We start from the raw sequence: 12,064 nt of genomic DNA, 5'->3' as shown, positions 1-12,064 counted from the left end.
CACTACAATAGACCATAAATGCAATCGAAATAAAACCAACAGACAACACATCTGACAAAAATACACTCAACACACCTAAGTGCAAACAACTTGCAATTTTTTTTGTATTTCTTGAAGTTAAAAAGTCTAAATTATAGCAAACAGAATTTCCCACATGACTGAACAACCTTATTAAAGGCATATCAATGGGCTTTTTACGAAAACAAATCGTTCAACCCGCCAATTACTGCAAGCCTGGCCTAGGGCATTTTTTACTGCTGGAGTTCAAGAAAACAAGAAAAAAACAGTGGTGCAACCCGGCAATCCAACGTTGTTGTGAAGCAGCTCACAAGCAGCATCCAAAAGTGCCACTATCTCCGTGTGGAGCCACTGCTGCCAACATCTTCCCTCGCAACAACGTCCACCTTAGTTTCTGAACAGAGTTTCTTTCCGATTTCTTACAATGAGAAAGAAATCGACACTTTTGTTGTAAGCATTCCTGCTAATTCGCAGTGAGCAAGCACCCACTTTTCTTGTGCCACTCCTAGTGTGACCAGCAGAGTACAAGTAAAATCCCACAAAATAGAACATCTGCTGCAGCACAGTGGCACGCATAGCAAGAAGAGGCAAAATGGTGCATCCAGTTTGTCCATTGTGTGTCCTGCAAGACCAACTTTAACCCAGGACAAGCCAGGCTTGTCACTGGGTATGTTAAAATGGGAGCAACATGCCCACTAAAGCAAAGAGGTTAAACATCTCTTAACACAGCCCACTCTTCATAGTTTGAACCTGACGAGGACTGAAAATTTGCTCCAATTATGCAAGTTCAAATCAAACCAAGGGTATTTAATATACCTGATGCTGACAGGACAAGAGTAAGAACAAATAAAGCAGAAGTTCACATTAACCTATTCAATTCATGCTGGCAATCAGGCAGCTGGTGGGAAAAGGGCCAAAGGGGGGGAAGCCGGTGAAATCACCAGCCACAAGAATAATGTTTGCTTTAAATACATAATAACATATACAATTATAACTGGGTCCTCATTTCTGGCTATTAGTTTTTATATGCCAGGTAGCAATAGTTGTCAACTAGTTTCGCAAATATTTATGAGGAATTATTTTCTCACTTTTGCTTTTCAAGTTAAGATGATGCAGATTGCAGAGAATCAGATCTTTTAGACGACATGCAAAGCAGTCTACATGACAGTGATTTGCAAGGTGAGGCACTGGACTTCAACCACGAACCCGACTCCTCAGACACTGTTTCACTGCCACCTTCAAAAGCTTCAGGCTTCAAAGCTTCAATATTCTATACGGTAGATTTGGCTGGTTACAGCAGCTACATACCCTACCAAAAAATGACAGGAAAAAAAACAAAATTGTGTTACACGATATGAAAACCTGGCCTCATTGAAGAGATAATTGAAAAGACTGTGTTGCCTAGGTACAAGCGAGAGGAAGAACAAACTGCAGCTCCATCTTTTGCTTGCCAAACACCTCTCAATGCTGTCAAGCAGACCCCATCATGTAGGTGCTTAGTATGTGGAGCCCAGGCCAAAATGGACGAGAGCTGAAGGAAAAGCAAAAAATGCAACATCATACTTTACATGCCTGACCACTTAAAAAAAAAAATGTAGAACTGCTCAAGATTTTTTTATTTGGTTCTCAAGTTTTGAGAACCAAATAAAACAAAAATTGGTCCACTGTGACTTTTTCAGCACAAGTTGCTTAGCAGGGTGATGGTTTGGGTTAGTGGGTAATACATATGAGGTTCCATAGAGCAAAACAGGAAGGGACAAGACACAAGTGCTATACTTCCACTAAACGCTTTATAGAGAGATGTGGTGAAGACACGCCTTTCCAATGCAGTGAATAAGTCGTACACATGCTTAATGAAAACAAATTTCAACAAACAGGTCTTTTGGCAGCTTGTTTTCCGAGGTGCCTCGTAATCGCAGTTACAGAGGGCCTGCATATGCGGGACAAGAATACAAAGGTACAGCTAAAAGCCCGGGTGAAAACAGAATAGTGGTGATGCCGTATATCCATAAGCTGTCACACGCTCACAAAAAGAATGTCCAAAAAGTGGGAGTGAAGGTTTGCATGTCTGCACCTGAGAAATTTTCTTGCATGTGCAAAGCCACCAGCCCTGACAGCACCCTTCAGAATCACTGCTCAATAGGGCACTAGAACCCATTTGCACAATGCACCAAAAATATTGTGTATAAGATACTGTTTTTCTGCAGCAAGTCGTACATAGGTCAAATGGGCTGTCGCCTACACAACAGAAGAGTTTTGGAAGGGGAGGTCTGGACATTTGGCACATCATTGCCATTTTCGCAACTGCAAACTTAGCTTCAAGGAATGCAGGGTGACAGGAAAAAATGCATATAAAAAATAAAAGTAATTGAGTCCCTCCTTATCCACTTTATCGCCTTCTTGGATGCAGGGCAGTGTGCGAACTTGTGAAATGTCCACACCAGTTTTCAGGTTCTTTTGGTTGCGACTGGTTTAGTTTTGTTTTCAATTTTGAGACGTCTGTTGTCAAATTTCACGCTGTCATCCATATAACCTTTCATGTGTTTACCCTCTTACACCTGGTTTGTACCTTTATAAACCCTGTGAGTGCCAAATAAGCCGTTTAGTGGAAGTTCAGCGCTTGTGTATTGTCCCTTCGCTGTTCTGTGCCATAGAACCTCATGCAAGTTGCTACCTATTCTTTCTGGTGTTCCAGGTTATGCTGCGCCCCCAAAAGGACTGTGCAGCGCTGTGCAGGTAGCCCAGATCTAGCAAATAGGTTAAAAGAGTTAGAAATAACGACAGTCTACTATAATTGACTGTGTGCAAATGTAACATGGTTTGTATTGCACATGCACTAAACCCACCTTAGCACAACATACACTCTTTCTGGAACTGACTGATGGACTGTATTTTGGCCTCAAGATTTGATTAACGTAAGCAAAGCGTATAGGTGCCCTGAAAATGAAACAGAGCATGCATATGTGGAACAATTTGCCTGCTTTGCCCATGCAACTAATGAGGTCAAGATAAAATGTTTGATACTGGTCAGCAACATATGTGCCACGGGCGCTTATGCTGTATATATGCGTATTTGCTGCACCGAGACTCCAGTTTTAGTGTGCTAGCACTTGTAGTGGCCATTAACCGCATTTAGCCGTTGTGTGTGTGTCTGTCTGACTGAAGCCTGTTTTGTGGTAGATGGCAGCTCATTTAATCGTGAGGGGCTGCTTGGGAAGACTAACCTCGGTCACAACCCAACCCAAGTAATCCAAGTCCCACCGATGGCAGCACCTGCCACAGAAGGGCAGTGGCACATTGCTTGACTGCTGCACCACTGCACCAGGTGTAGTAGGAAGACTCCAAGGGATCTATCTATGAAGGGAGAGAATGACCAGTTCCGCAAATATGGACATCAGCCCATTATCGCTATCCGAACAACTGCCATCCGTGAACACTGCATCTGAAAACCGGAACCGAAGGGAAAACCAAACCGCTAGCGCACCGAATTCACATTTGGCCTGACTATGCAAATCGGCCACAATTTTTTTTCTGCTCTCGTGCTCAGTTGTATTTTTATTTCTGGAGTACCAGTGCACTTTAAAACTCAAGGATGCTTTCAGTAAAAAGATCAGAGGCTTACTCGGCAATCTCACGAGCACCAGTCAACTTCTTCAGCAGTGCAAGACTCTCTGCTTTGAGCACTTCACACCTAGTGCAGGACACCGCATGCTGCAGCACACGATCCATGCAATAAATAACCTGGGTAGGCAAATGAAAAAAGGTATGAGACAAGTAGAACAAAAACATACATTTTCCACACCAAGTAAACCCTTTAAAAAATAACTGCCTTTTTTCTTGTTTAAAGGGTTCTGAAACCCTTTTTCAGCATCATAAATAAAGCCACCTGAGAGATCAAAACACACGGTTATCACTTGTGCCTCCTGTAGCTGTGTAATGTTTGGACGTACAACCTTGCTAAGAATGTCATCGGTGTGTTTCAAACACTCACAGACTTCAGGCATCTGAACCTCATTTGCGACATGTTTTGCACCTGTACATGCAGAGGGAGGTTTACGATGCACCTTTTCATAATCTTGGGCTTCATAGGCCTTGTCTGCTTCACCTAGGAAGTGCTCAAGGATCTCTACTGTTTTGAGCAGGCGGGCGATTTCAGTCTTGTGCAACCGAGCCTGCGCAAAGCCCTGGGCGTCTAGCTCGCGTATCAGCTGCAGGCTGCGCTTTGCAGATCCAAGGTCCCCCATGGCTACATGGCATTTGACTTCACGCAGCAGGCTTTTGGCGTTGCGGGGATCCTTCTGCAGTGCCAGACGGCAGTCATCCAGGGCTGCCCTGTAGTTCCCCAGCATCATGTAGCAAGCTGATCGGTTGTTCACATAGGCCACATTGCACCCGTCCAGTTCTGTAATCAATATCGATCAGGGGCTTCAGATAAGCATTTCAAACACTGCACCATCAGTCTACAATTCCACAGCTATCTTTTTGGAAGTTCCATCTTATCAATCAAGTTTTTCTAAACTGCTACTCCAGGTAGTCATCAATCCATGTAGCTATGCTCAATTTACACACTAAGAGCACCCTGTAAAAGCACTGGTGAAATTAACAACTGCCCTGCAACTACTTACCAAAATAGGCCAGAAAAAAAAAAAACATGCTCAAATTCCCCACCAAAATAGTAGTTCTTCCGGTCTTTATGAAACTTCCAAAATAGTTTTTTAAGGATTCCCATCATCGCACTTTATTACCCTCTAGTAAGTTTCTTCTACCAAACTATCAAAGTTTATTCACCAGGTATCTACTCCAACAGGTGCACCTGCTAGGTTAGCAGGTTTTAAAGTTGAAACTGCTCTTCAAAATATAGTAGCCAGACAACAAAACACAGAAAGTTGGGACATACCAATTGCTTCAGTGTAGCACCTGACAGCTTCATCGTACTTCTGTTGGCTGTACAAGTCATTCCCTTGCTCTCTTTTCACTTCGGCCAACCTGTAATTAAAAATAAAAAAAGGGCACATGCTCAGTCAACAATTCCTCATGTTCATCTGTGAACACCACCAATTTTTGATGGAAGACGTTCGATGTTTAGACCCAACTTGTAAGAACATTATTGCTGGAAGGTGGGTTACCTGAAAACCGAAAGCATGCCGAGCTATAAATTATAAGACTAAAATAATGAATCAAAGAATTGATTGAAATTGGTTAATTACCCAGTTCAGTGACTATAGACATGGTAAATAGCTGGGCTAGACTCAAGCACTGCAAACAGTTTTAACATGGACTTCTCATGGCATTTTCTGCGTGAAGCACATATAAGCAAAATATGTACTTCGCATTCTTTGGTAGCATAGCTGTAAAACTTTAAGCGGGCAATAGTGGTGACAAATTTGCCGGCTTAATGCAAATGATGCTTTACTAAATGAGAAGCAACATGCTGCCTGCCGCCTTTAATACTTTTCTTGCATGCATGAACTGATTACCGTTTAGGTGCACAACTTGCAATGTTTCCCGCTCTGTTCCCCATAGCATCAGCCAAACACGAAGCAGGAGCATTGCAAGACACAAGCAAGCTTCGACAACCAAATGGCAAAACTGTCTGCAGCTTGCATCTCTTCTAATAACAAAAAGATCTCCTGAAGAGACAAGCAAGTTTAGTGGAGCGTGCTTTGGGTATGTGTGAAATCCCCTTGACATTTCCATGCAAACTATGCTACCAATGACAGCCACGTACGTCCACAGCTAGAGGTCCCAACAGTAACAGGATGCCACGCACATATCATCCTCATCTAATAAGAGGTGGAAAACAATACACCCAGCCTCAGTGGTTAGAGCGTTTGGCTACTGAGCCAGAGTACCTGGGTTCGAACCCGTCCGCTGAGGCCGTGTTTTGAGGGATGCAAAACACAAAGGGCATCCTCGGGTGAGCTGTCCATAAAAAGTGAGCTACTGCACCATTTCCTTTCCTCAAAAACCACATTTTTTTTTAAATACACACAAACTGTTCACAAGAAATGTTTGGAAACAAAGCTGTGGTATACTAGCATGGACTTGTCTACAAAACTAGCCTTGGGATCATCATTTTGGCGCATGCACATATAGGTAGAGCATCGAAAAAAAAAAAAGTACGGAGGAACTGTTATTTCAGGAAAAAGGAACAAAGCACTACAGAACAGTGCACATCAGCTCGTATAAGCACTTCTGAGAACTGCTCGGAAAAGCAGAAAAAGTGGCCCGGAAAAGAAGACCAGTCCAGATCATTTCCAACCAAAACCAGACCAATGGCAACAGAATTAGGCACCCTGCCCCTTTAGCGCGATGGACTGACCTTGTCATTATCTCATCCTCGACTTCCGGGTCCAAAGTCAGAGGCTCGGCATGTGGCGCCACAACAGCAGTGGTTGCGGGAAAGTAGTACATGACAAGCCCGGTCATTCCGGGCCCCGCGCACGCACTGCTCTCCAGCGAAGCCCCATAGACTAGCTGCCATGCTGCTGATATACCGTACCATACAGGGACCGCGTCATAGAAGCTGTAGTGCTGTTCGTAGCTGCCAGAGTAGGTCAAGTGCATGAAGCGGCACAGCGGCCAGATCAGCAGTTCAGCTTGGTGCGGGTAGATAGAGTACGGACTGATGTCTCTCACAAATTCGGAAGGCACACGAAAAAATGAAAGGAGATGGCGTTGGTCGCCAAACCTCGAGGCTTCGTCGGCAAGCACGCTGGTTGACACGAAGTGCGGAAACGGCACCGGCGCTCGGCCAGTGCCACAGTAGGTGGCAACGCCACGGTACAACTCCGGGGGAATGTTGTTGCAGGGCGGAATAGAGCGAAAGGCCCAGATCAACAGGCACCATAGGCCCTTGTAAGGAAACGCATGCCAGCTTCTTTCGTTCGGCCGAGCTTTGCGACAGGCGGCGTTAAATCTCATACAAATGTTGGGGGTTCTAAGCGTGTAGCAGATGAGTGCCAGGTAGCAGTCCCTCTCCATGAAATTCCACAACGGAGAACACAGATCCCGCGTCTGGTAAAAGTCCACAGCCGCCATCCACGCATGGTGGAACGTGGGATCTGCAAACAGCTCAGAGACAAGAATGCGTCTCACAACTTCAGGTGGCAACTCATTAGCCTTCGCCAAGTAGAACTTAAGGCCGCGACTTCCCCAGTAAGAAGCTGTCAAGGAGCACATTATGAAACACGTTTCGCACCGCGCGACACAGTGCCGCGACACAAACGGTCAAGAAAAGGCTTCGCAGCTCGAGCCGTAACACGCATTCAGAGAGGGGGCGCCAGCGAGAGAAGGGAAAGAGCATAGAGCTTCTTACTATTAACTAGAGGGAAACTAGCAGCGCTGCACCTGTACATCCATGGGAGCGCAAAGCATCATGGGGCGATGAGCTACTCGATGCGGACATTAGGATTTTTTTTTTTTTCGAAACACAGAGTGGTGTTACTAAGATGTCCTATTCCTTATCCACAGCGCGCTCCACGCGCAGACGACTTCGGCGTAAAAGTAGTGTGCTAAAGCCATAGTAGCGAAAACGAAACAGCACGCGACGCCAATAGAAGGTTTTCGTTTTCCGAAATGCTGCGGAAAAACCTTTTAAATGTTGAAGCGACAACTCTTTTTTCAACATTTCTTTTTAAAAGTGCGTCTGTTCAGCACGAAACGTTGGCTTTTGTGGTCTGCAATGCTTGGCCAATAGGAGAGCAAGCCATCGCTTATTTTGAGCAAAATTTGCATTTCCATGCTTTTCTGCTCGTTTGTTACGATTTATAGACATATTGAATGATAGGACATTCTTGATTATCGAACAAAGTTTGTTTCATTATTTTTTGGCCAAAAGTTGTAGTTCTGCAGTCGGTAGCTCTCCGCCCCATGATGCTTAGAGCGCCCATGGTGGTACAGGTGGTCTCGAGGAAGCTCCATGCAAACTCCCAAGGCGGGGCGCCAGCTTCCCTCTTGTTAACAGTAATGGTGTCTTCAACTGGTCGCTCCCGTGATCCGGTTTGGATTTGGCAGTGGGAGCCGCTCTTGCTCTGAGAGCGTAGCGAGACTAGTCAAGCCGAATGGTCAGAGAGTTTTTAGAGCGGAAGCGCAGGAAGCAGGAGGAGGACGTAACTTCCGGAACCACGACGCGGCGGCGCCGCTGCTGGTGGCTGCTGGTGTCAACAGTAGCTGCATGTGGTGGCACACAGTCTGCATCGGGTCGCCGCGTAGCCTGTTTCGATCGCTACCCCGGCTGTCCGTCCCACGGGACGCTCATTTTTTCGAACATCGCCTAGTGGATAGCACTGTCGTCCTCGTCTGAGCTACTGCTGGAATCGCTGTTGTCATGTGACAGCAACACTGACCGCGTTCCTAGCGTAGTTATCCGGCGTCTCTTGGACATTTTGCCTCACACAGCGCGGCAACCGCAAAACACAACGCAGCAAGGACGCTGCATTAACTGCTTGACTGCGTCAGAAGCCTACACTTGCTTCTGCCTTCGCGTAGGGGACGCCGAGGCCTCGCACCGCTTTCGCGAAATGGCGGAAGTGACAGTCACGTGAACTCATCTCGGAGCCGCTCCGACTTCTTTCTCGGAGTGCGTCAGAGCGCACTGAGCTGGAGGCGAGCGCTCAGAAAGAACCAGCCGAATGTTGTCAGAGCGGCCGGTTTCGACCAGCCGAATGTGCGGTCGCCTCTCAGAGCGCTCTAGAGCGATCTAAAGCGACCAGTCGAAGACACCATAAGAAACTCTATGGGAAAGAGACACCGCGTCGCCCCCTCGCGGAGGATTGCTACGTTCTCTCAAGGTCACAGCATGACCGGTTGCCTCCGTTGAGGCGGGCGCTACCAGAACACTGGCTAAAGCGACGAACTGTTGAGGGGTGACCATAATGGGCTTTCCCATTTAGCCACTCCCGAATTCTTGAGTAGGAAGAGGACGGGCGGGGGGAAGGGGAGGAGGAGGAAATGCGGTCGGAGGGTTGGATACAACTCACGAAGGAAGCGAAAAATGCCTGGGGAAAGAGGGGCGGAGGGTACTATAGTCGGAAAGAACTTCAGAACTAAGTGGCAAATGCCCCTCAAAGGTGTGAATAGGTTCGCGTGACGGGTTTAATCCTTTTAAACCTGGTAGCATGACACCGCAGGGCTGGAAGGAGCAAGAGGACTAATTACTGATAAACAGATTAACCGCGATGTCATGATAATAGGTCGACGCCATTAGAGTCCTGTTTACATGAACCTGATAGCGTCGAGCCGGGGGTCGGGCTGAGCAAGGTCAACCCAACTCTACGAATGCGTTTCTACATGGACTCGATTTTAACGAATCAAGACCGGTTCAAATGCAGCGCAATGTGAGCGAGCAGCGGCAACCTCAAACACTGCGGCAAGCTACTGCTGTGTCGGAGGCGCCACGGTGCAAGCGAAAAACAGGTTTGCATTTGTCCTCTCCCCTCCCGCATCGGGGGCAGGGCACAGCCCAAAAGCGCAAAGCACTTAATGTGATGTTGCAAATAAACAAACAGGTGCTGTCGACGACCTTTGTTGCGGCTCGCATGCATCCCAGAAAACACCTACCCTTGACGACGCACCCAACTAAAAAAAAAAACATACAATAGCCATAAAGCACGAAACACGTGCACGAACACCCATTCCCACACTCGCCTTCGCCTAGCGCCTCTTCTCGAACCGCTCACACACACAACTCTCTACAGAGTGGAAGCATGCCGAGCATTTTGGAACATAAAATTTTAAAAATTACTGTAAATTTGTTGAGAGTTAAGCGATGTTTTCTTTGTGAAGTTAGAATTGATGATGAAGTGTCATTTCGTGTTTAATGCCACATTCAGAAGATGGCTTCACCATGTGCCACAGAGTTAGAATCCATCTCATGTAACTCTACAGGCAACTTTAGGCCACTATAACATTGCTAAGTTCCTGCACATTTGTGCAAAGTATTCTCGTTAAATCAGGATATCGCGTAAAATGGTTGTTTGGGCTAGAAGTTTTATGTGAAATATGAGCTTTATAAAATTGTTATCCGGAGTTCTTAAGGCGAAGACGCACTATTTAAAATTTATGGCCATGAAGTAACGGCAAAGTAACGTTCGGTACTTTTTTTCGGTAACGGTAACGCGTTACTTATTTATAGGTAACGTAGGGCGGTAACGCGTTCTTTTTTTCTTAGCGTAACGAGTAAGTATTTAGTCACTTTTTTTGGTAACGCCTACAACAATGCTGCATAGCCACGAAAAGCTGTCCGCGTGTAGGGTTTTCGCTTGCATGTGAAACAGGCATTACGTCAGAGGTGTCAGCGAAGCCATCGCCCGAATCCTGAGAAAAGGGGGTCTCCAGGTGCTAAGGCACCCGTGTGCTGTGCGATGCCAGTGCACGTTAAAGATCCCCAGGTGGTTGAAATTATTCCGGAGCCCCCGGAGGGTAGGGGGCAGCACACTGACAAGTTTTCTCAAACACCCTCAATGCACACATTCTGTCTCCCAAGCATGCAAGACGTATTTTCTTCAGAGTTCTTATTGCTTGTGAGACATCAAGGATGGGCTCTCTGTAAACTGTCTTTCATTTTTGAATTTTAAAGACAAGAGCATCATTTTAAGAAATGCTTCCAAATTGAAGGACCTGCAGAAGCCACGCGTGTGGATTGAAGATGATTTCTCGGCCCGTATACAGCTCATCAGGAAAAAACTCAGAGATTTCGCTCGCGAAGCACGTAAGCCTAACGAAAAATATACTGTGGTCTACGATAAACTCCTTCTTGGAAGCAAATGTTACACCCTTGATTCATCACAAAACAAAGTAACCTGTCTTTCAACGCGCAATGAAGCCGAAGTATGTCGCCTGAGTGCGCAACCTACTGTTGGCGCACGAGGGGACGAAACAAACCAGAATGATTGACACAGTCATGCTAATCAAGGTGATTCCTTGTCACTCCTGTTGTGCAACTTTCGAAGCATGTTTCACAAACAAGACCAGCTATGTGCATTTATTGAGGCTTGTTCTGTAGATATTGTTCTTGGGACAGAAACTTGGCTTACACCCGATATTGGGGACAACGAGCTGTCGCTCTCTAGAAATTTTACTATATTTAGAAATGATAGGGTGGGCGCACGGGGAGGCGGTGTTGTAGTTGCCGTGCAATCTAATCTATGTGCTCGCGTTGTTGACACACAGTCAAATATTGAAATTTTGTGGATTTCACTTCAGGTCTGTCCCTCTGTGACTTGCGCAGTCGGAGTCTGTTACCGTCCGCCTGATGCTACTTCTGAATTCATCGAGAGTCTTAATCATTCCCTAACTTTAATCCAAGACAAGTATCCAACTTCACCTATAATACTTGCTGGCGATTTTAACTACCCCACAATAAATTGGCAGAGATGTACGCCCCTAGGTTGCGCAAAGAAGAGCGAATGCAAGGAATTTCTCGATGTTCTTTGTTCATTTGATCTGCATCAAATAGTTTGCAAACCAACACGTGGAAAAGCTATTCTAGATCTAGTCCTCACAACCAATCCGGAAAATATGCTTGTTCACGTCCTTGAATGTATTAGCGACCACAACGTAGTACACTGTGAATACCAATTACAAAGTAGTAAACCAGAAAAGGCAACGAAATCAATTTACGATTACTCCCGTGCAAATATCGACGCGATTCTTACAGAGCTGTCATATTTTTCTGTGTGGTTCTTGGAAACCATGGCTTATCGCAATACAAATGATAACTGGCTCGCTATCCGAAGGAAGCTTATTGAACTGAAACAAAAGCACGTTCCCAAAATTAGAATAACGTCATCAACACACAGCACATGGTTCACGTCCCTAGTGAAGAGAGCAATAAATAAAAAGAAACGCCTTTACTCTAAAGCTAAGTTGTCCCACTCAGATGGTGATTGGCAGCGATACCAAGAACAATCAAATAAATGTAAAGCTGAAATTGAAGCATCTAAAGACAAGTTTTTTAACGGTGACATCGTCAGCATGATAATGAACAATCCGAAAAAGTTTTGGAAAGTAATTAACCCTAAACACTCTTCTCAATCCACTATAC

At 45.6% G+C, this 12,064-nt stretch overlaps 1 protein-coding gene across 9 annotated transcripts in view; it reads right to left on the bottom strand.

Annotated features, from left to right (window-relative positions):
• The window catches only part of LOC144113640 (dnaJ homolog subfamily C member 7-like), a 129,291-nt gene that overhangs the window by 27,918 nt on the left and 89,309 nt on the right, over nucleotides 1-12,064 (bottom strand). For 8 of the 9 annotated variants that reach the window (XM_077646824.1, XM_077646827.1, XM_077646826.1 and 5 more), the window contains 3 exons: nucleotides 4,916-5,004; nucleotides 4,083-4,420; nucleotides 3,641-3,759 (listed from right to left, as the gene is read on the bottom strand). In XM_077646824.1, coding sequence (XP_077502950.1) covers nucleotides 3,641-3,759; nucleotides 4,083-4,420; nucleotides 4,916-5,004 — 546 coding nt within the window. Of the gene's footprint in view, nucleotides 1-3,640; nucleotides 3,760-4,082; nucleotides 4,421-4,915; nucleotides 5,005-6,340; nucleotides 7,075-12,064 lie in introns of those variants that run through there. The other variant, XM_077646821.1, reaches the window with a different exon arrangement.

Source organism: Amblyomma americanum, chromosome 1 (genome assembly GCF_052857255.1).
Source record: "Amblyomma americanum isolate KBUSLIRL-KWMA chromosome 1, ASM5285725v1, whole genome shotgun sequence".
Lineage (NCBI taxonomy): Eukaryota > Metazoa > Arthropoda > Arachnida > Ixodida > Ixodidae > Amblyomma > Amblyomma americanum.
The sequence above is the reverse complement of the archived record's forward strand: the minus strand, read 5'-3'. Positions and strand labels throughout refer to the sequence as shown.